The 22764-nt window shown below is 56.2% G+C and overlaps 8 protein-coding genes across 8 annotated transcripts; 5 read left to right on the top strand and 3 right to left on the bottom strand.

Moving 5' to 3' along the window:
- Window positions 1–947: 947 nt before the first annotated feature.
- Window positions 948–3336, top strand: BBK36DRAFT_1142650 (copper amine oxidase; the record flags this gene model as incomplete). Its single annotated transcript, XM_024893534.1, has 3 exons — window positions 948–1294; window positions 1352–2968; window positions 3024–3336. The coding sequence occupies 3 exons, from the start codon at window positions 948–950 to the stop codon at window positions 3334–3336; spliced, it is 2277 nt and encodes a 758-aa protein (XP_024748030.1).
- A 192-nt stretch (window positions 3337–3528) lies between these two features.
- Window positions 3529–4526, bottom strand: BBK36DRAFT_1123703 (nicotinate-nucleotide diphosphorylase; the record flags this gene model as incomplete). The annotated part of the gene is made up of 2 exons (XM_024891093.1): window positions 3529–3605; window positions 3683–4526. 2 exons carry the CDS (start codon window positions 4524–4526, stop codon window positions 3529–3531), a joined length of 921 nt encoding a protein of 306 aa, XP_024748029.1.
- A 543-nt stretch (window positions 4527–5069) lies between these two features.
- BBK36DRAFT_1177196 (glycosyltransferase family 8 protein) lies at window positions 5070–6317 on the bottom strand (the record flags this gene model as incomplete). Its single annotated transcript, XM_024896047.1, has 2 exons — window positions 5070–5806; window positions 5873–6317. The coding sequence occupies 2 exons, from the start codon at window positions 6315–6317 to the stop codon at window positions 5070–5072; spliced, it is 1182 nt and encodes a 393-aa protein (XP_024748028.1).
- A 977-nt stretch (window positions 6318–7294) lies between these two features.
- Window positions 7295–9010, top strand: BBK36DRAFT_1123579 (hypothetical protein; the record flags this gene model as incomplete). Its single annotated transcript, XM_024891072.1, has 1 exon — window positions 7295–9010. One exon carries the CDS (start codon window positions 7295–7297, stop codon window positions 9008–9010), a length of 1716 nt encoding a protein of 571 aa, XP_024748027.1.
- Window positions 9011–9384: 374 nt separating this feature from the next.
- On the bottom strand, window positions 9385–10920 carry BBK36DRAFT_1123542 (hypothetical protein; the record flags this gene model as incomplete). The annotated part of the gene is made up of 1 exon (XM_024891066.1): window positions 9385–10920. The coding sequence occupies one exon, from the start codon at window positions 10918–10920 to the stop codon at window positions 9385–9387; it is 1536 nt and encodes a 511-aa protein (XP_024748026.1).
- Window positions 10921–15915: 4995 nt separating this feature from the next.
- On the top strand, window positions 15916–17997 carry BBK36DRAFT_1123006 (hypothetical protein; the record flags this gene model as incomplete). Its single annotated transcript, XM_024891001.1, has 4 exons — window positions 15916–16672; window positions 16748–16919; window positions 16985–17223; window positions 17288–17997. The coding sequence occupies 4 exons, from the start codon at window positions 15916–15918 to the stop codon at window positions 17995–17997; spliced, it is 1878 nt and encodes a 625-aa protein (XP_024748025.1).
- Window positions 17998–18643: 646 nt separating this feature from the next.
- BBK36DRAFT_56111 (EPT/RTPC-like protein) lies at window positions 18644–20018 on the top strand (the record flags this gene model as incomplete). Its single annotated transcript, XM_024898266.1, has 2 exons — window positions 18644–18788; window positions 18898–20018. The coding sequence occupies 2 exons, from the start codon at window positions 18644–18646 to the stop codon at window positions 20016–20018; spliced, it is 1266 nt and encodes a 421-aa protein (XP_024748024.1).
- Window positions 20019–20532: 514 nt separating this feature from the next.
- BBK36DRAFT_1135888 (general substrate transporter) lies at window positions 20533–22744 on the top strand. Its single transcript, XM_024892796.1, is given in 6 exon segments — window positions 20533–20566; window positions 20621–20646; window positions 20662–20695; window positions 20819–20867; window positions 20956–21117; window positions 21195–22744. The coding sequence occupies 2 exon segments, from the start codon at window positions 20964–20966 to the stop codon at window positions 22673–22675; spliced, it is 1635 nt and encodes a 544-aa protein (XP_024748023.1). The 5' UTR covers window positions 20533–20566; window positions 20621–20646; window positions 20662–20695; window positions 20819–20867; window positions 20956–20963; the 3' UTR covers window positions 22676–22744.
- The last annotated feature ends 20 nt before the right edge of the window (window positions 22745–22764 follow it).

Below are 22764 nucleotides of genomic sequence, written 5' to 3'. Positions count from 1 at the left end.
AACGTCCATCAGATCTAGTAGATTCTACAAGTGAAAAGTACCGCAAATATGGCATAAGGTATCTGGACACACTCATCAGCTCTCTAGCGAACAGTTACGGCCATGGCTTGAGCCTCATGCACGTCTAGCGTGGTATCGCCCCGAATAGGCATAGCCAGGGCCATGTGCCGAGGCGGGCTGAAAAGAGGGAAGAATCGAGAAAAAGGGTCCAAGTGAAGACAATTGCCCAGAGATGGAAAGGCTCATGTCCTCCGATCTGTTATCTATCAAGAGGAGAACTGAGCTGACGCTAATCCTCAATGTCAAGATGAACTCCAGCGACTCACTGCAGCAGCGCTCTGGTTGGCTGGACGCCGCCGAAGAACGCGGGGCAAGTGCTGGAACCTCCAGAATTTGGAGAAGCCGCTGCCCCACCTGGGCTTCACGATACCTGGTTCATCACTATTCTGTACCATTGGATCGTGTCTTCAACGAACATCATCCGCAAGGCCAGTTCGCCCGAGTCTAAGCATCTCCTACAACATGCACGAATCCATCCGCAATCAGTGGACAAGCTCCACTTCCATCTCATGCCCCGGCCGTCCGCGGCGTCCTTGAGGCATCGCTGTTGATCGAGAGCATCTACTTAAACATTCGCCAATCCCCTCTCTCCATCTCCAACAATCCCATTGATAGACCTCGGCTTGTGTCTCACCCAGTCTTCACTTCAATTCGTTGCCCGAATCGGTCAGCTGAGCACTAGGAATTTGCCAAGTCATCTGGGACTGCCGCTTGAATATCACATCATACATACAGAGAAGCCGGACGGAGTAAGCTGGGCTGCTTGACCGTTGCGCCAATCCCCGCAGATAGCCGCTCTTCGTCTCTCACCTTCTGAAGCAGTAGGATACCCTACTTGACTGCTTCACCCTCCTTCGACTCCCCCTTTGTCCACAACATACAACACAATGGCCGTCACCGCAGCTCCTCGGCCGCATCCGCTGGCGCCGCTCTCCCCCGAAGAGCACATCAAGGCCCGCGATGCCGTTGCCAAGCTCCACGGAGCCTCCGAATCCATCTTCTTCAGAGCCATCCACGTCCAGGAGCCCAAAAAGGCCGAGCTGCAGCCCTTTCTCGAGGCCGAGCACACGGGCAAGCTGACAGACGAGACCAAGCGGCCCGACAGAGTGGCCATTGTCGAGCACGATGTTATCCGGGCTGATCGCTCCGAGTACATCAACGCGTTTGTCAATCTGGACACTGGCAAGGTCGCCACCGTGTCAGCCCCGGTGCCGCACCAGCCATATGTCACGCCGTAAGTCTACAAACCTGGTCATTGCGAGGGCACAGAAGGGTTTCTGACACATTGTAGTGGCGAGTTTGACCTCTTCAACGATGCTTGCATCAACTCGGATCTCTTCAAAGAGGCAATGTCCGAGTTCGTCCTTCCCGAAGGCTTTGAAATCTGCATCGACCCGTGGCCCTATGGCCCCCCCAACGCCGATGAAAAGGACATTCCGCGGTATATGCAGGGATTGGTCTATGCAAAGGACACCCGCAACAAGAACGACGACTCCAACCACTACGGCTACCCGATCCCCATTGTCCCCGTAATGGACTGGCATACCAAGAAGCTCATCAGAGTAGAGAGAATCGCAACTGGTGGCATTGACGATGAGCTCGAGGCCAAACCCCGAAGCGAGGAGCCCGTCAAGCTGTTTGAGAACCACAAGGGCTGCGAGTACGTCCCCGAGCTGCTGGACGTACCCCTGAGGACGGACCTGAAGCCCATCAACATCATACAGCCCGAGGGCGCTTCTTTTACGATTCAAGACGATGGTCTGATCGAGTGGCAGAAGTGGAGATTCCGCCTTGGATTCACCCCTCGCGAAGGCGCCGTCCTGCACGACGTCCACTACGACAACCGCTCCGTCATGTATCGCGTCAGCTTCAGTGAGATGACGGTCCCCTACGCAGACCCGCGTCCCCCTTTCCACAGGAAACAGGCTTTCGACTTTGGTGACGGCGGCATGGGGAGGGCAGCCAACAACCTGGAGCTGGGCTGCGATTGTCTTGGAGCCATCCACTATGTTGACGCCCTCACCACAGAGCCCGACGGCGCGCCCTCAACGGCCAAGGCTGTGGTGTGCCTCCACGAGCAGGACAATGGCATCCTGTGGAAGCACACCAACTTCCGCACAAACCGGGCTGTTGTGACGCGCAACCGCGAGTTCGTGGTCCAGTTCATCGCCACTCTGGCCAACTACGAGTACGTCTTGGCGTACAAGCTGGATCTCGCCGGTTCCATCACTCTCGAAACCCGTGCCACGGGCATTGTCAGCGTCACCAGCATTGACGAAGGCAAGGTCAGTGCCTACGGCAACATCATGACCCCTGGCGTCCTGGCCCAGAACCACCAGCACGTGTTTGCGGTGAGAATCGACCCGGCCATCGACTCGTACAACGATGCCGACTCCCAGGTCGTCATTGAAGAGTCGCACGGGCAAAAGATCGACCCCAAGACGAACCCGTACGGCAACTTTTACAAGGTGCAGCGTGAAAAGGTCGAGAAGGCGACGTGGATCGATGCCGAGCCGCGCCTCAACCGGCTGCTCAAGCTGGAAAACGCCAACAAGAAGAACCCCATCTCGGGCAAGAACCTCGCCTACAAGCTCGTCGCGCCAGTGACGCAGATGCTGCTGGCCGACCCCGAGGGCTTGGCGGCTCAGCGAGCGCAGTTTGCTCAGCACAATGCCTGGGTGACGGGTTACCGAGATGGCGAGCTGTGGGCAGCGGGCGAGTTTACGAACCAGAGCACCAGGGAGGTTGGTGGCGTGGCCGACATGGTCAAGCGAGGAGACTGGTTTACAGACCGAGAGACCAATGGGGCGAATGGTGATGCGGAGGATCAGGGGAAGAGGAGCAGCCCTGTTGTGTGGAGCGTGTTTGGGCTGACACATAACCCCCGGATAGAGGACTGGCCCGTCATGTAAGTCGAGCTCTCTTTTCCTCTCATCGATGATATCATTGCTAACAGCAACCAGGCCAGTCGAAATCTTCCAGATCCATATCCGCCCTACAGACTTTTTCACCGCCAATCCTGCGATTGACGTTCCCTCGACCAGAAACGACGCCAGCGTTCTTCTCGGAGGATCATGCTGCACTGCCTCTGGCGACAAGAATGCGTCGCCGGTGCAGCAGAACCCGGTCACACATCTTCAGGGGAGCGCTCCGAGCATTGATCCTAAGGCGGTGGGGGCCCATGTTGACGAGAAGGCGAATGCTGACGAGAAGCTGAGCAAGAGGCTGAGCAAGTCATTTAACGGATTGTTTGGAACCAAGAAGGAGAGTAAATGAGTAATATAACACTCATAGATGTGTACTTTTTTGTATTTTTTATAGCCTTTTGTCCATTCTAGCTGTGTCGGCTTGGGAACCGAAGCCGGATACTTCAGAATAGCCACATCTTTTTCAACAGATATATCCTGTCCATATACATTCAATACACATACCATACACTCATGTCTATGTCCGATGCCCCCAATCCGGTCAGTGATTGATCTTGAGGGAAAAGTCGACGTGCGGAACCCCCTGGTGAATCGAGCTCGTCGAAATAATGTCGACATCTATCAAAACCGTCAGTCACCCGAACCGCGCAAAGCCCAGCACTCATACCACACAGTATAGGAACTCAGAAACTCACCATTGCACACATACGGCTCCACGTTATCCTCCCTCAGTCCCCCGGAGACCTCGAGTAGAAAGTGCTTCTTGCCGGCCCACCTCTCCTTCAAGCTCCTCGCCGCGACCTTGACGCCGTCGCCGGAGAAGTTGTCCAGCATGACGACGTCCGCGCCGGCCTCAATGGCCTCGTCGGCCTCGGCCTCGGACTGCACCTCAACCTCGACCTTGACGCTGAAGCCGGCGACGCTCTTGGCGGCGGCGACGGCCTCGGCGATGCTGCCGCGGCTCCAGACGTGGTTGTCCTTGAGCATGACCATGGCGCTCAGGTCCATGCGGTGGGCGTCGGCGCCGCCGGCCAGCATGCCGTACTTCTCGACGAGGCGGAACCCGGGCGTCGTCTTGCGCGTGCCCGCGAGCACGCCCCTGTATCCGGCCTTGCGCAGCTTGTCCACGAGGGCGCGGCTCTGCGTGGCGACGCCGGAGCACCGCGCGAGGGCGTTGAGCGCGACTCGCTCGCCCAGGAGGATGCCCCTCGCGGGGCCCGTGACGGTCGCGACCTTCATCTTGCTGCTGCTGCTGCTGCTGCCCTGGTCCAGGACTACGGGGGAGCACTCGTCGGCGTGCCACTCGACGGCGCAGCCGCACTGGTGGAAGACCTGGTCGAAGAAGGGCCGGCCGGCGATGATGCCGGGGGATTTGGCCCAGAGGGTGGCGGTGCGGGGGGCGTCGCCGACGACGAAGCCGGCGTAGTCGAAGGAGGGCGTGTCTTCGGCCAGCCAGGCGGTTACTTGGGTTTGCCAGCTGGGGGGGAGGAGGTGGGCGAGGGAGGAGGGAGAGGGGGAGGAGGACGGGGAGGAGGACATGTTGGCTGATCTTTTGATGAGGGATGCGAAGGAGGATGAGGAGGGAGGAGGAGGAGGAGGAGGAGATGGGGTATAGGGATACAGGAGAGATGAAGGGAGGGGAGAGCAATTCCTGGTGTGTGTTTGTTGGAAGAGGGAGTGACAAATATTCGAGGTCCAGAAGTTGGATCGACGGCGCGGCTTGGAGCGGATGGCCGGCGGAAGTGGGGGCGGGGCCGCAGTTGTTCAGCTGGGGCTTCTGCAGCGGACAGTTCCGCTGAGGCGGATGCTCTTTCATCGACTGCCTCAAAGTCATCAACCACGGCATTCTTAAAGACTGACGCTGTTCAATATTCTTGATCTTCCTCTGAGGGTTCATATAGTTCCATCAATTCTGCGCTTCAAAAGTCAAGCTTGTCATTGTCACCTTGGTCCACAGACGGAATGCGTATCAAATCGCCTCCTCGGACTCTCCCGCCTCCTCCTCCTCCTCAGCCCCTCCAGATTCCACAGCTTCAGACTTCAGCCATGGCTTTCGCGCGCAAACTCTCTGTAGCATCCCCGTCAGCCCATTTCATCAACGAAAAACATGTCCACTAAGAACAAACTCACCGCTTTGCGTTCTCGAAAGTCAGAGTACAGCCACCTCCACGCATCCCTCGCCGAGCAATCCTCTCCCACATCATCTTCGCCCTCGTCATTCTTCTTCTTCTTCTTCATCGCGCATTTAGGCTCCAGCTTGCGGATGCTCATCTCATCATACGCAGTCAAATGTTCCTTCCACGGCTTCGGCACGGGATAGTCTGAGAAATGGACCGTCCTGGCCTCATTCAGAACCGCCGCCGGATCCCACTCCTCCTCGGCATCAGCATCAGAGCCGAGGTACAAGCTGTGATTCGCCTCGCGGAACTCGGACGAGATCATGGCAAACGGTCGGTGGGGGAGCACCATCGCGGTGTTGGCGTACATCTTGTTGAGCAGCTCCATGTCGTATTCGTCGTCGGCCGCGCGCTCGACGCTCTTCTGGATGCGGGCGAATTCCCGCTCGCTCGGCTGAATGACCATGACGTGCGAGGCAAGTGTCATTCGGGATGACATTGTGGTCTTGTTCGTGTCGTCGTCGTCGTCGTCGTCGTCGTCGAGGAGCCAGTATGCGCGAGGCATGGCGATGGGACACGGGGGCAGAAGGAAGAGCTCGTCCATGTGCTTCAGGAGGGTGACGTCTGCGTCAATGGCAATGACGCGCTCGTAGTGCGTCTGGTTAAAGGCCAGGAGCTTGGTGTAAGAGTCGGACCAGGTATCTGGTGTTTGGATTCCATTAGCGATCTAACTTGCTGACTGGTAACACGGAGAAGATATATATGTACCGTTTATCGTTTCTCTATGCTGGACCTGAATCGGCTTCAGCTTCACACCATATTCGTCTCGCGCCTTGATCAGCAGCTCTGCATCTCGAAAGCCCCCGTCGTCCCACGTTTCGGGGTCCGGGAGCATCTTTGCAGGATACATGAGGACTCTGTCGGCACGGCTTCCGAGACGGTGCAGCTGTTCCAGCAGCATGACGGAGTTGCAGAGGTACACGCTGCTGGTGACATATTGCGTGTAAGCGAATCTTGACCAATCTGTGCCGTCTGTCGTCTTGGAGTTCCGATCCAGTACATATGGCCGCTCTGGATGATAGAAATCGTCTGTCCTGCAGAGAAAGGCGTAAATGGTTACGATGATGACGGCCACGACTAAAACTGCGCGGCATCGGCCTGAGGTTAGGGCAGCAACGCAGTGCGCCGTCGACTTTTCGAAGCTGATAGTCATGGCGATGGCTGTTGACCGGAGTCGTGAAGGACAAATTGAGAACCAGAAGCTCCCAGAAAACACGATCCCAAAGCTCATTCAGACTGACTTCCATGAGACATGGCGTTGCCTTATTACATGTATCCAACTCGACTCCAAGACACGCTGCTCAGGAATGCAGACCATTATAGTCAAGTCGAGAGGACGGCACAGGTCGAACATTGCTTGCCAAGCTTGGAGCCTATCTCTCATCTATGTAGAGCAGACATGGTCGTAATACAACAGCTTCCCTTATTAGGAGAATGGGGTTCATCCCTCTACTGCATAGTAGTACTATCGAGTTCGAGTCTGGTATGGGCCGTCCGAGACATTCACACGGCCGACTTACACCGCTCAAATGTCGAAGGCACCTAAACAACGTTCTATTGGAGCACATGAAGGCCAATGGTACTTTTCCAAAATCAATCTGACAAGCCTCTAATAGCAAATGATTCCCTCCAACTCCCGTTGTAATCACGTCTTTGTGAGGTTGTAACCATAGAAAGATGACGATATAATCCCACTTCAAGTCGTACAAGTATATCGTACCCTCGGACAATTAATTCCCCCTCCTCCCTCATAGCGGGGGCATTCCAGATCCTTTGCCGATCTCGCTCAGCTTCCTCTCAAAATCATTGCAAACATTCACCCTGCTTCTCGTCTCATCATACAGCGAATGTCAGGGCAGAAACTGCCCACAGACGCTTCTCGCCTTGCTTCAAGCGGACCTCTCCTGGTCAATAAGCTTTCGGCTCGTCGCGCCACGGCTTGAAGCCCCGGATCCCCACCAGAGCTAGCAGATGCAGATGACATGCGTCTTGGTCGGGCTTGAGCCGGCTCCAGCCTGCTCTAGACGATGACATGCCCAGCATACCCTCCAGCTCACACCGATTCGCCTCTTGCAACACCGCCTGGCCCAAAGGCTTCAGACCCCCAAGAGCAGAAGACGCGGTCGAGAGATGGAGGAGATGGAAGAAAAGGAGGCCAGCAAACCGGCCGGCGAGAGGCCCTGTCTCGACGGCGACTACTACGACCTCGGCGCCCTCCATCGCCCCGTGTCCACCAGCAACCCAATCGCCCAGACCTGGTTCAACCGCGGCCTCGTCTGGTGCTACGGCTTCAACCACGAGGAGGCGGCCAAATGCTTCGAGCGGGCCGTTGCCCACGATGCCGCCTGCGCCATGGCCCACTGGGGGCTCGCCTACGCCCTGGGGCCCAACTACAACAAGCCCTGGGACCTGTTTGGCCGGCGGGAGAGGCAGAGCACGGCGGACCGGACGCATCGAGCCGTCGAAAAGGCAAAGGCGTGCTCCGAGGCGGCGACGCCCGTCGAGAGGGCGCTGATTGAGGCGCTTCGACATAGATACCCGAGGGCGGACGCGCCGACAAAGGCGGACCGCCCCATATGGAATCGAGAATACGCTGATGCCATGAGTTCTGTCTCGGCCCAGTTCCCAGACGACCTCGATGTTGCGGCCCTATACGCGGATGCCATGATGAACCTCACCCCCTGGGCTCTCTGGGACATCAAGACGGGCAGCCCGGCCGCCGATGCCCGTACCCTCGAGATCAAACAAGTCCTCGAGCACGCCATGTCCCTCGACGGCGGCACCCGACACCCCGGCCTGCTGCATCTCTACATCCACCTGATGGAAATGTCCAACACCCCCGAGGCGGCCCTGCCCGCCGCCGACCCCCTGCGCGGCCTCGTCCCCGACGCGGGCCACCTCAACCACATGCCGAGCCACATCGACATCCTCGTCGGGGACTACGCGCGCGCCGTCGTCGCCAACTCGGACGCCGTCCGCGCCGACGAAGAGTTCCTCCGGCGCGAGGGTCCCATGAACTTCTACACCCTGTACCGCAGCCACGACTACCACTTCCGCCTCTACTCGGCCATGTTCGCCGGCCAGTCCAGGGTCGCCCTCGAGACGGTCGAGCGGCTCGAGGCGAGCTTCTCCGAGGAGCTCCTCCGCGTCGAGACGCCGCCCATGGCAGACTGGCTCGAGGCCTTCCTCGCCATGCGCGTGCACGTGCTCATCCGCTTCGGCCGCTGGAAGGACATACTCGCCTTGAAGCTCCCCGAAGACCGAGACCTCTACTGCGTCACGACGGCCCTGACATACTACGCACGGGGCATGGCGCTCGCGGCCCTCGGCCAGGTCGACGAGGCCCGCGCCCAGCGCGCCCTCTTCCTCGCCTCCGTCCCCCGCGTCAAGCCCAGCCGGACCCTCTTCAACAACAAGTGCATCGACATCCTCTGCGTCGCCGAGTCCATGCTCGACGGCGAGATCGAGTACCGCTCCGCGAACTACCCCGCCGCCTTCGCCCACCTCCGCGAGTCCATCGCCCGCTACGACAGCCTCCCCTTTGACGAGCCCTGGGGCTGGATGCAGCCCGCGCGGCACGCCTACGGCGCGCTGCTGCTCGAGCAGGGCCACGTTGCCGAGGCGCTGGCCGTGTACAGCGCGGATCTCGGCGTGGACGAGTCCCTGCCGAGGGTGCACCGGCATCCGAACAATGTGTGGGCGCTACACGGCTACCACGAGTGCTTGGTGAAGCTGGGGAGGGTAGAGGAGGCGAGGGGGGTGCAGCCGGCGTTGAAGAGGGCTTTGGAGGTGGCCGATGTGCCGATTACGTCTTCGTGCTTTTGTAGACTGACGGCCAAGATATGAGGATTGGGGAATGATTGGGGGAAAGTAATGTGGTATATTGATCGATTTAGCCAGAATTAACGACTTTTGAGAATAAAGGAAAAATAATGGACAATACGGCATGTCATATCACGATGTTGTTGGGTAAGAGCGCATCAGGTCAACCTACGTGGACGTTAACATCCCAATGGAAACTCTACCTTTCAAACAACATGAGCATCTACGATTCAAAGCATAAACAGGGAGGGGGGAGGAGCATACGCATCTGCCATCGTCCGGGCAGAATGCGAAATCATTGTCTAGATAAAAAAGCCAATCATCAAGGCAAACCAAGAAAAAGACCCATGCCCAAGACCAGAAAAAATATATATATATAGAAAAGGAAAGAAATCAGATCATAAATCATGCGCGCCAGCCGGATCCTGTTCAGTCGTTTTGCTAGTATTCGTCGCGTCGTCGCCCAACACCCGCGCCTTTTCCTGCGCCAGAAACGCATCCTGCTCCCGCGCGCTCTTGTCCAGATCGAGAAACGTCCAGATGCCGACGGCGCTGACAATGGTTAGGGCGAACAAGAAGTAAAAGGGGGCGCTGTTGTTGCTCCCGCCGGGCGTGGCGTCGATGATGGCGCTGCTGATGAGCGGGCCGATGAAGCTCGACGACTTGCCGATGATGTTGAAGATGGAGAAGAAGAGGAACTCGTGGCCGCGGGGCGTCACGGAGCTGATCATGATCTGCGAGTAGCTGTACCACGGGCACACAAACAGCCCGTAAAACGCCTGGTAGACCCAGACCTCCCACTCGTTGTGGAAGCCGAACTTGTCGGTCCAGTTGCCAATCATGCCCCAGCCGTCGAGCAGGATGATGGACACCATGACAGCGTTGAACATGGTCTTGGCGCTCAGGTTGAACTTCTTCTGGATGAGCCAAAAGGCACCGATGCCGACGGCCTGCGCAACGATGCCCACGATGAGGAGGTACGTCAGCGTCAGGGTGTTGTAGCTCACGACTTGGTTCTGCAGCGTCGAGATGACCGTCACTGTCGTGTTGAGAGAGTCGCCCAGGAGGAAGTATCCGGCCAGGAAGATCAAGCTCTGCTTCAGTTGTCGGATCTGCGTCAGGGCTTCATACAGCTGCCAGAAGCCAACCGTGACAATGTTGTAGCCAGGAGGGATCTTCATGCCGGGGCGGCTCTTCTCCACGAAGAACCACGGGATGGACAGAGCCAGCCAGACGGCAGTGGCAAAGGCAATCAGCACAGAGAGGCCCCAGTTGTTGTTCGCGGCGCTCTCGTCCACCTTGAGAGCAAACATGATGCCCACGATGATGGCCAAGATCACCACCTCTCCCACGGACTGGATGTAGAAGGAGACATTGCTCAGCCGGCTCCGCTCCATCTCGTCCCGGTGGTCCAGCTCCGTCAGGGTGATATCGCCCGCCTCGTAGGCCAACCGGGCGTCCTTGAGTTTCGTGGTGTTGCGGGCTAGGGTAGGAAAGGCGGCGGTCCAGTATGTCAATGTCAGCTGGTAAGCAATCAGGCCAACAATGTAGAGGGCCGTGCCAATCTTCCACTTTTCAGGATCATGGACGCCCAGCCAGCCAAAGCCAATGCCATAGGCGACAAGGGACCAGACAATGAGAATCCAACGGCGCCCTGTCCCAAAGTCGGCGTAGGCACCTATGATGAGAAACAGGGCAGCTTGTAGGGCAAAGGAGATGCCGTTGGCAAGCAGGACGATGCTGTTCACATCGCGATACCGACCGGCGAACAGCAAAAGACCATCTTCCGGAGCAGCTTGGCTGAGCAGATTCTGAAAGGCCGTAGGGCCAAAGTTGAAGAGTGACAGACCGTTGGCGCCAATATAGTAGGCATACCACGTCCAGATCTCCCATTTTGTCGTCGTTGGGATGTCGCCTTCGCCCAGAGCCGGCATAATCGTTCCAGGAAGCTCAACCTCTACCGCTCTCGACGGCTCAGAGAGCGCCATCTTCTTGTCATCGTCGCCGTTCGGACCAAGATCCGCGGACTCGTTGGGACGCGGCCCCAAGGGCGCTGCAGATGAAGAAACGGAAGACATTGTGATGGCACTGCTCCCAAGGCTGGCGGGAGACAATGGGGGAAATGGTATATGAACCGCAAATGGCATGGAATATGGCTCCAAGACACCTTTTAAACTGGTTTCCTCTTCCTCGGGTATTCCTCCTGCGAACGAGCTAAAACCCCCCAGGCCCCCTTGTTGGCTCGTTCAAACAACAGCCCGCGCTCAAATCACATTCCACCCCTTCTCCCAACTGCCATTCAGGACCTTTGTAAAACACACTCTGGTTGCATTGTGGATGTCTGGGTTCAGGCCCCATACGGCTTAGGTGCCTGTTTTCCTTGATTATATGCGTAGCTCGAACATGGCGCCGGTTAAGGCGGATAACTGGCGGACGAGGGCGTTCTTGTCGTACAGCCTGCCTTTCAATAGGAGGAGAGGGAAATGTTAGCCACACGCATCCCTGCACACTCTACGTCACCGTGGGTGAGCAACCCCTGCAAGGCTGGGCCAGGCCCCATAATCCAAGTTAGCCGTCCGCGGTATTTTCTCCGTTGTTGTGTCCCGAGCCGGCGTGAGAAAAAGGCGAAAAGGAACGGGAGGAAGTCGAACGATATGGCAGCGGAAGGGAGCAGGGGAGTAGCAGCACATGGCAGCCAGCTCGCGGCGTCTAAATAGAGTTGACCAGCAGCATGTCCTCATCTGGCATCTGGCGGGAGGGAGGTAGCGCCAGCGAGATCTGAGGAGCGTAAAGGCTGGAGCGCCATGCCAGAGCAAGCAAGATCAGGGCCCAGGAGATGCGGGCTGAATCTCCAATCTCACCCAACCGGTCCCCGCCACTTCTCCGCCAAACTGGACCCTTCAAACAGGACGGCTCGAGTGCTGCCGCCTTTTCGGAGAACTAACCAAAGGAGAAATGGGAGGCGAGTCGATCTCACGATCTCTCCCCGCATGGGAGCCTCCACGCGGATGATGTGCATCTGGAGCAAAAACGGCCTTCTGCCTGCTCGTCCAACGAGGCCAACTGCTGCGATTGTCTGGTCCAGTGTCGCATCTCACCAGCGCTTCCCCCGGAGTGCATCGGACGAGTTTCTCGCTCTCCATGAATCGCTCTGCTGGCGACCTTTTCCGAGCGCCACTGGCTTCCCTCGTAACAGGCCACGATAACCCACTCAACCGCAGTGGATGCAGCAGGATGACAACCCGGTGTGGACAGTCGCACCGAACCCTGAACCCGGCCGCATGCTGGTGAGGCGCATTCGCTGCAAGCGTACGATTCAGGCCAACCGAGTGGCAAGTTGTGCGTGCCCGCGGGCTTGCAATTGGCTGCCTTGGGCATTTGCGCTCGCTTCTGCGCAGGTCTGTGCAAACTCCGGCTGCAGAGCCGTGGAAAAGCTGCCGACTTGTCACTTCTTGGCAGTTCGAAGGATATGTTCGCATTCAAGGTGGCTGCATCAGTTGAGAATTGGTGGCTGCCTGAGGTATTGCGCAAACTGATAAGCATCCATGCAGTATCGTTCGTGCCTTCCCTGAGATTGCCAAGCCTGCTTGCTTGCGCTTGCCTGGATTGGCATTGGACCCCTATTCCTGCTACCCTAGACACATCGCTGAAAAATCGTCGAATCGACACGCTGCAGCACAATTGTCGGTAAAAGATGGGTCAAAGACAGGAGTTTTGGCCGAATATTCGGTGAAGATGGCAACGATGCCCCTTTTCCGTGGTCCATAATGCCTTTGCTCGTATGGAATCATGATAAATGTCGAACTCGCTCGGAGCTGATAGAAGCTGAGATTCGAACCCCGGTGACAGTTCGGACAATCCTTCTGGTATACTAAGGGGAGGACTCGGATATTCAAGAGCCTGATGCGTTTCTTCAATTATCCTTGGGCTTATTGCTGGCTCAGCGGCATATTACCGAGTCACTGCCGAACTCGTGGTATTGAAACGTGAAGGACTACCTCCAGTACGAAGCCATGGAAAGAGACGCGAATGCAGATATACGGATCCCAATTGTATTTTAGCCCAATATAGTATCAGGAATTCAAGAGAGCTTGCATGTATGTTATCATGAAGACGCATACCAGCTCGAAGATTTATCGCAGGTGAGGCTTGATGTGCGAATAATGTGTCACTCTAGGGCCCCAACTGTTGTTTGAGAGGAGGCCAGGGAGAACTATAAGAGCGACCGACTGTTCAACTCAATGTAGTCGCTCTGTTCAATGCAATGCGCAGTCTACAACCGTAGTACAGCCTTCCGTTTGATGGCCCAGCATTGGACAAAATATACAGCTTAGATTAATATCTATCATCTGCCGTCTTTGTGGCCTAGAGTCTGAGATGAGCCTCTAGAGTCTCGTCCATATTTGACAAGATGTTGGAAGATAGCATCTCGACATTTCACGGGAAATTCTCCCGAAGCTGCCAGTAGACTGGCTGAGATGAATCGAAACCGAAGAGTAACGGTTCATTGTGACCGGGTGGGCCAGACCTTCAATGCACACATCGCTTGAACCTCTTCGTCTTGTCACTAAGACAGCCAGGGCTGCAACAAAGCATGCGTAGTTCGCATTTTCTCGCATTCTCGATGAGATGGGCTGATTTTGCAGTCTACAGCCTGCTGACACGACTAGGCCATACAATGTCAAGACGGGGGCGTGCCCAATCTTCGGGCTACTGGCCCGGTTTGCATACAGTGGAAACCCCATTCGCGTGGAAGTTGCGGTTTTCGAGTTGCGATTGGTATCACAGGGTCGTCTTGTTCAACGCAGCCCTATGTGTGATGATGCAACCTCGTGGCTACGTAAAGGCATGTTTGCCGAGTGGCGCCAGCCCGTTCGCCGGGCCAGATACGCCGGTCACTTGACCATCGAGACGTTAGATGAGTTGAACAAGACGCCAGAATCCCGAGGCCGTGGAAGAGGGTATAGCGGGATATGTGCTCCGAACACCTCTCCGTAGGATCATTGTCTCCGGGGCCTAAAATGGGACGGAAAGCAGGTCAGCTGCCTCAGTGGCCTCGAGAGTCTGGAGAACATGAAGCTAACAAAAAGCCACGATATCATCCGTCTCGACTACCTTACGGAGCATTGGGTGCTGAGATAATACCCTTATCGCTGGTAAGCCACAGTTTGATGGGCGAACATTCCAGGAGGGCGTAGTCTAGAAAGAGAGGCGTTTGCCGCATGGCGAATCGTAGCAGATGAGTCTTGTCAATAAGAGGGATCAAGAGCATGAGCTTGTTTGTCAACTGCACTTTAAGTAATTTGCTGCGGCTAACCGCATGCTTGCTACCAGACACCCTCAATGACTTGGCCACGGGTTTTGGAAGAAGCGTCGCAGATTATTCTTGTCCGTGCGTTCAAGAGGAGAGAACAAGACGGGGCGGTTGCACATCGTAAGATCGTCTGTTTCTTTGCCGATCATCTTGCCATGTGGGAGGAGAGAAGCGAGGAGCATTGGCGGGTCCAAAGTCTGGGGAAACTGGAGCATGGGGAACATCCGTCTCCAGAAGCTTAAGTGTCCAGAACGACATTGACCCATTGATCGTTGCGTTAGCAGAAAAGAAAGCCACCGACCGTCTGCAAATGGCGATGCTACAAGAAACCACTAAGCAAGCAGTTTTCTCTTCATCATCACATACCTTTTATGTGCTTTAACCAGAAATGCAACGCCAATCTGCTGCATGACGTCGAAGCCAAGGCCGGAATAAGCCAAGCCGAAGAGGAGGAAAAAAGCGATAGGAAACTCCGGGAGAAAGTCCATCCCAAAAGCCGGAGCTAGCCTCGGAAGGATGCCATCAAGCGCAGATCATTCAATAATCTCGTCTTCGAATGAAACTGCGACGGCATGGGCAGGGCTTCTTGGGCGCAATTACATCACTGGAATCGCCGGCTTTGGAAACCCCGACGAGAAGGAGGTCAGCAATAGCCCGCAAGAATCGCTTCGCTTTTGCTTTGAACGGAGGACTCAATAGTCGATGCGCCGGATTGCTCTGAAATGGCACCGTTTGCTGTTCGTGGGAGTTGTGGGGATGAGAACAACCCCCCCCTTCATAAAGAAACAGCCGTTTAGCAGAGAAATGCGGCCGTTGTCGACAATGAAGTCATAACCGCCTGATATCGCTTCTCCCTCCTCCAAGCTTCCCCAGATCCTTCCCCAGTCTCAGTGGGTCAAAGAGGTGCCTCGTGGGAAGCACACGACTTTCAAGACAAGGAGAACAAGGGGACAAGATCCGCTTTTATACCTCCAGGCAACGACATTTCTCAAGCAGGCCAAGCAAGGCCAAGCTCTATAAGGTGAAGATGCTCCCCTACAGTACACAACCTCACCACGAAGCACGGTGTGTCTTGTGGAGGGAACCAAGGGGAACACGCAGACGAACCCAATGGTAAGCCCGAGCAAGACAAGGTTTGCGATCCTGGGATGGCACTTCACGAGGTGATCGGCGCGGAATGGCGGGCAAGGCTGAGAAGTTGCAAGAGTTGCTCGGGCTAGGATTGGTGGCTTGACGCCCCCCCGACGTGAAGGATGGAGGGGATTGTTATGCAAGGTGATACGGGGAAGAATGGAATTGTAACAGTGAGGAGTATCCTCTTGCCTCGTACATATAGTCGTCCGCCTGTCGTACATAAAAGTTGAGATGCCCCTGTGATATGACGTTGTAATAGTGCTCCAAGTTCTCTGCTTGAAGCTCTTCAAGCACAATCTCGAGTGTACACCTACCTCTGGGGATAGGGATGCCAATGCAGCTATTCATTCTATCAACATCAGGATACACACCTTCTTGAGAGTCCTAGCTTGAGAGCACAGCATATCTCATCGTCCTTGCCTCTCAGCTTGACATCTTCGTCTTCATCATCCCCGGAGTCCAATCATCCACCTCTCACACCATGGAAAAATCCGACGGCTTCGTCTCCCAAGACGGCGCCGGCACCGAGACCGTCGAGCACGCCCGCCGGCGCAGCCTCTTCAGCAACACGGACAACCTCGCCGCCGTCTTCGAAAACCCCCTCAAGCAGCGCACCAAAGAAGAGCTCCTCAAGGACGTCGACGAGTTCTGCCGCATCCACGAGCTCGGCGACCACCTCGACGACTTCCGCAAGGGGGCCCTGGCCGCCCAGAACCCGGAATCCATCCACTCGCTCGAGGAGCTGTCCCCCGAGGACAGGGAGGTCATTGAGCGGGAGCAGACGCATCGCTGGTCGCATCCGTGGATGCTCTACTGGCTCTGCTGCATGTGTTCCATGGCCGCGGCCGTGCAGGGCATGGACGAGACGGTGAACAATGGCGCGCAGGCGTTGTACCTCGCCGATCTCGACATTGCAGGGCCCAATGTGACGCGCTTCTCGCAGTCCATGCAGGACAACATCACGGGTCTCGTCGTCGGCGCCCCGTACCTGTGCTGCGCCATCCTCGGCTGCTGGCTGACGGAGCCCCTGAACAGAGTCTTTGGGCGGAGAGGAACCATCTTCCTCTCGTGCTTCATTGCTGCGGTTGCGTCCATCTGGGAGGGCGTCGCCAACTCTTGGGTGAATCTGTTCCTCGCTCGGTTTGTGCTCGGTCTCGGCATCGGACCCAAGTCGTCGACTGTTCCTGTTTATGCTGCTGAATGTAGCCCTGCGCCGATCCGAGGTGCCTTGGTCATGCGTAAGTTTGTTCCTTCATACCACTTTCAAAAGCTGCAATGAGAAAAAAAAGTTAGCTGACCGGCTTTTGCAACAGAATGGCAGATGTGGACTGCTTTCGGAATCATGCTGGGCAACATCATGGGCGTCGCCTTTGGTCCCTCGACGGGCATCGACCCGTCGCTCGGCTGGCGTCTCATGCTCGGCAGCACCGTCGTCTTGCCCCTGATTGTCTGTGTACAGGTCTACTTTTGCCCTGAATCACCTCGGTACGTGATATTCAAATACTACCATATCTCAATTTCTGTATACACTTTACTGACACCGCGCACAGTTGGTATATCCAGCACCGCAAGGTCAAAAAGGCGTTTAGATCGTTCCAGCGCCTGCGCTACTCCAACGTCCAAGCCGCTCGTGACACGTACTACACATATGTCGGAGTAGAGCTCGAGCGTGAAGTGAATAGGGGCAAGAACCTCTTTACCCAGTTTGCCGAGCTCTTCACCGTTCCGAGGAATCGTCGCGCCACATGGGCTACATGGATTCTCATGTTTGGGCAGCAATTCTGTGGAGGTAAAAGAAACATCAAACGTTTTCCCTACTGAGTGATGATGTTCGAAACTGACCTGTATTGCAGTCAACATCATCGCCTACTACAGCACAACCATTTTCGTAGACTCGGGCTACTCCACCAACTCGGCCCTCCTCGCCTCCATGGGCACCGGCATCCTCAACTTCGTCTTCGCCATCCCCGCCGTCTTCACCATCGACCGATGGGGCCGTCGCAACCTCCTGCTCTTCACCTTCCCCTTCCTCTGCATCTTCCTGCTGTGGACCGGCATGTCCTTCTTCATCCCCAACGACGCCGGCCACACCAAGACGAGAGTCGGCATGGTCACGACGGGCATGTACCTCTTCGAGGTGTTTTACTCCCCGGGCGAAGGGCCGGTGCCGTTCACCTACTCGGCCGAGGCCTTCCCCGTGCATGTCCGTGACGTGGGCATGTCGTGGGCTACCGCGACGACCTGGTGCTTCAACTTCATCCTCTCCTTCACCTGGCCGTCCATCTCCAGGGCTTTCACTACGCAGGGCGCGTTTGGGTGGTACGCGGCTTGGTGTGCCGTCCTGTGGTTCCTCATCCTGCTGTTCGTTCCGGAGACAAAGGCCCTTACGTTGGAGGAGCTGGACTATGTCTTTGGGGTGAGCACGCGCAAGCACACGAGCTATCAGATCAAGAATGCCATTTGGCATTTCAGAGTCTGGGTGCTGCGGCAGAAGTTGGAGCCCTTGCCGCCGTTTTATCGCCGAGCTGAGCAGGTTGGCAGGCAAGGTAAAGAAGAGTTGTGATTGTTGACGTTGACAGTGAACGCAGGTGGTTATGCGGATGTATCACAATCGCTTGAGCTATCTGAGTACCTACATTACGTACATGTATCTTATGTAGTCATCTGTAGCTGTAGTTGTAGGATGTCGCTTTCAGTTATTGCTCCCGTCTCCCGAAAAGTAAGGAAACAAATCATGGAGTCCCCCCTTGATGTTTAATAATCGCAGATAGTTATTCATGTTACCTGGTAGATGAAGAGCACCAGGTGATAGTGACAGAAAATGCAATTTAATAATTTCACCCCTGTGGCCAGAATCTGTGTGCCTGTGATGACGATGCGATGGCTCTGAGGAAAAGGGTCAGATCTAAGATGCGGTTCTGCCGAGTGACTCACAGGCCCCGAGTCTGGCTGGGGCTTAGAAGCGGCTGTGCAGATGCAATTCTAAACGAACAAGAACAGTCGATATAAATATTGAACAAAAGCCTGCACAATAATATGAAAAGAAAAAAAAAAAGGATATCACCGAAGCCTTCACTTCAATCTCTACACCAAACGAGCAAAGCTGTTTTGCCAGGCTGACGACAGCAATAGCAGCAGGCGCAGTTGGTTCTGCAACGCACATCACATCTCACATCACATCTCGGAACCAGCACACAAAAACACCAAGAATGCCCAAAGCAAAACCCATTGTGCTCGACGGCCGCACAGGGGAAGGCGGTGGCCAGCTTGTACGGTTGGGAATCGCCTTGGCGGCACTCACTTCGCAGCCCGTCGAGATCACCAATGTGCGAGGCAACCGGCCGCGCGGTGGAGGTGCGTCTCATCAACCATCTTCACTTACATGACTTGCCCCAGTACCTCAAAGGCATTCAGATTCATTATGATATTGGACACCAGACAACTTCTGACAAGTCGAGGTCAGGCCTCAAGAACCAGCACGTGGCTGCCATCGAATGGCTCGCCCGCGTCACCGACGCCGACGTCCAAGGCCTCAGCGTCGGCTCCAAATCAGTGACGTTCACCCCCCGACGGCCCCCGTCACAGCTCTTCCAGCGGAACATTTCCATCAGGACCGAGTCGGGAGCATCCAGCACGCTTCTCGTCCTCCAGGCCATGCTTCCGTTCCTGCTCTTTGCGAGCGCGGAAACGAATGACGAACCAAGCGTGGTGGAATTCTCTGGAGGCACAAACGTCTCCTTCTCGCCGAGCTACGAATATTTCGACCAGGTATTGGCGCCGACGCTGGAGGAACGCTTCGGCGTGCGTATCGAACGGGAGCTCAAGAGCCGTGGCTGGTCGCTCGGCCCGTTGTCAAGGGGATCGATTGTGCTCAAAGTGTGGCCGATTGCCCGAGGCGAGAAGCTCAGGTTTGCGCCTCCGCCGCGGCATACCTTCCCCGACTCCTTCGAGGTGAAGAGCGTTGATGTCAGCATCATCGCGCCGATGCACTCACACGAGAAGCTTCAGGAGACGATAGCACACGACATTGGTGCTCTGTGGCCCGGTGCCGACATCAGCTTCAAAACAGTCGAGGATTCTTGCAGCGACGCCCGCTGGTCGGTTCTCCTCGTGGCTCATTCCGCGGACGGCATCCGCTGGGCAAAAGACGTCCTCACATCGGCGCCCAAGAAGAGCAAAGGCTACGACCGCTTCATTGCGCTTCTCAGCAAGAAGCTGTGCAAGGAGCTACACGGCGAGGTGTCGTTGGGAGGGCAGGTGGACGAGCATCTGCAGGACCAGCTGATCTGCTTCCAGGCGCTGTGCGAGGGCCACTCTTCGTTTCCCCGCGATGACGACGGCGTCGATGAGTCGTCTCTGGACGGCGGCGGCGGCGGCGGCGCGCTGGGCCCGCTGATTGATGCCATGGGGGAGCTGCATGTTGGAGAGGGCAGCAGGATGAGGAGGGAGAAGACGGGTGAGCCGTTTGGACATGGTTCGACGCATGCGAAGACGGCGCGGTGGGTGGTGGGAGAGATGATGCCGGGTTGTGAGTTTTACAACAAGGGCGATTTGGTCAAAGGTGTTGGGTTTTCAGTGGAGTGAGATGCATGCTGTAAGAGAAGTGAAACAGGAATGCATCATGACATTAAAAGCAACAACGGCCAGATGTACGTGTAAGTGCTTATACTACCACTGTAACACAGAGGGGAGTTGAGATGGCATTACTTGAAGATATTGGCTTCACAGCAGCAAATAACAACTTCAGACCATCACTACGGCAGATCGTCTTGCTCACGATCATCCAGTAACATCTAGTAAAGACCGATTCCACTTGTTCAGCCCCGATCCTCCTCGCTAGCATCTCCAGATCTGGCTGCATGCATGGGCCACACTTTTGCACTCCTTCAAGTTCTGGACTCTTCCATCCGTTATAAGACTTGGTGAAATCCGGCCCTGTTGCTTTCAATGTCCGTTACATCGTCCTGATTTTCTTTTCGGTAGGGGAAAAACACTCTCGAGTATCCACCTCAGAATGTTGCAATACTATTTCCCATTTCTTATCAAGTGTCTGTGTAAGAGCCAGGGCTGGGTAAGGTAGGTAGTCATACAAAGAGAATGCGTAAGATTGTGGTCGGGATTTATCAGCAAGCCCCCGGAGTTACAAGAGGTGACCAAGATACTACATGTAGTGTAAACCGACGACGAGGACCCGCTGTGGGAGGAATCAATAGCACATGTACTCTTATAAGCTACGGCCTCGGCCAGATCCAACAGGAAAAATGCTGGATTCTTAGCAGGACAAGAAATAAAAGAGTCTCGTCATGCCCGTGAAAGGACAGACTAAAAGCAGAGTCGGGGTTACTACTGCGAGCCGCTCCCTGTGAGACAGGATAAGACATTGAAGTCTCAGCCTGGCTACGGAGTTGAATCAGTCGAGGCTGTCTCTCCACGGCTTCACTCTCACATTTCCTCTTCCTCTTCCTCTCGCCCTCACCTTTACAACGAAACTCAGCCCGGTACGAGTCTCACTCAGCAAAGGCTTCCACCATGGAGGCGACGATTCCTCCCACTTCAGAGGCAGCGGCCATCACCGCGGCCGTCGCCAGCGCCAACAGAGACGAGCACGCAACCACCGTCCGCGAGGCCCTCAAGCGGTATCCCAGCTCCATCTTCTGGGCAATCGCAATGTCCTTCACAATCGGTAAGTTCTAACCCCATTAGATGTCATCTACTTTCAATAGCAGCACATGTCCTCCTAACAAGGTGCAACAAAACAAGTCATGGTGGGCTACGACACAATCCTCATGGGCAGCCTCATGGCCTATCCCTCTTTTGTCGACAAATACGGCACCTACCACCCCGACCTCGGCGCAAAGGTCATCTCCGGCCCCTGGCAGGTCGGCCTCAGCACGGCGGGCTCCTGCGGCGGCGTCCTCGGCATGGTCATCAACGGCTTCGTCACCGAGCGCTTCGGCCACCGCAGGGTCACCATGGTCGCCCTGACCATCATGACCGGCCTCATCTTCATCCCCTTCTTCGCGCCCAACGCGAGCGTGCTGCTCGCCGGGCAGTGCCTCCTCGGGGCTATCTGGGGCGTCTTCTCCATCATGGGGGCCGTGTATTCGTCCGAGATTTGTCCTCTTGTGCTCAGGGGGTACATGACTTCGTTTATCAACATCTGCTGGGTCATTGGCCAGCTCATCGTCGCCGGCATCCTGCAGGGGCTCGTCAACAACACCACCAAGTGGGCGTACAAGATCCCCTTTGCCGTGGAGTGGGTGTGGCCCGTTCCTCTCTTCATCCTCGCCTGGCTCGCCCCCGATTCTCCGTGGTGGCTCATCCGACAGGGCCGCATCGAAGACGCGACGCACTCCCTGAAGCGACTCTCCCGCGGGCTCACCGACGAGCAGATCCAGCACAAGGTCCTCATGATGCGCGACACGAACCGGCTGGAGCAGAAGCTCAAGACGGACGTGAGCTACTGGGACTGTCTCACCGGCGCCAACCTGCGACGCACCGAAATCGCCTGCCTGACGCTTGCGTCCCAGAGCCTGATCGGGCAGCCGCTGGCGTACAACGCGACCTACTTCTTCGTGCAGGCCGGCCTCTCCGCCTCGGACGCCTACAAGATGAACTTTGGCAACATGGGCATCGCCTTCGTGGCGACCTGCGTCTCCTGGGTCCTCATGACGCACTTTGGCCGGCGCACCGTGCTGCTCTCCGGATACTCGTTCCTGACGCTGGACCTCCTCCTCATCGGCGTCCTGTCCTACGCCTCCGACAATTCCGCTGCCAAGTGGGGGCAGTCCGCCCTGGCGCTCGTCTGGCTGGCTGTGTACTCCGCGACGATCGGGCCGCAGACGTGGGCCGTTGCCTCTGAAGTCTCGGCGACGAGGGTGCGGGCCAAGACGCTCTCCATTGCGGGCGTCGTGTACAACGTTGTCAACATCGTCGACAACACCATCGAGCCGTACCTGATCAACCCCACCGAGGCGAACCTCAAGGGCAAGACGGCGTTTGTCTGGTTCGGCATCAGCTTCCTGGTGACTGTGTGGGCCATCTTCCGGGTCCCGGAGACGAGGGGCCGGACGTATGGAGAGATGGACGTGCTGTTTGAGAAGAAGGTTACTGCCTGGCGGTTTGGGACGGCCGAGGTGGAGGACGATGTTACGATTGTGGGGGATGATGAGGCTCGGGGGAAGGTTGATGATGAGAAGAGGGAGCTGGAGGTGCAGCAGGCGGCTGCTACGATATCATGAGATGTGATTTACGATTAATGATTGGAATAGATGATACAACGCTTCTTGTGTAACATGCCATTCTTCAGAAGATACTCATATGCCACTCA

This window comes from Trichoderma citrinoviride (assembly GCF_003025115.1).
Source record: "Trichoderma citrinoviride strain TUCIM 6016 unplaced genomic scaffold BBK36scaffold_10, whole genome shotgun sequence".
Lineage (NCBI taxonomy): Eukaryota > Fungi > Ascomycota > Sordariomycetes > Hypocreales > Hypocreaceae > Trichoderma > Trichoderma citrinoviride.
This window is presented reverse-complemented; position numbering and strand designations above follow the sequence as displayed.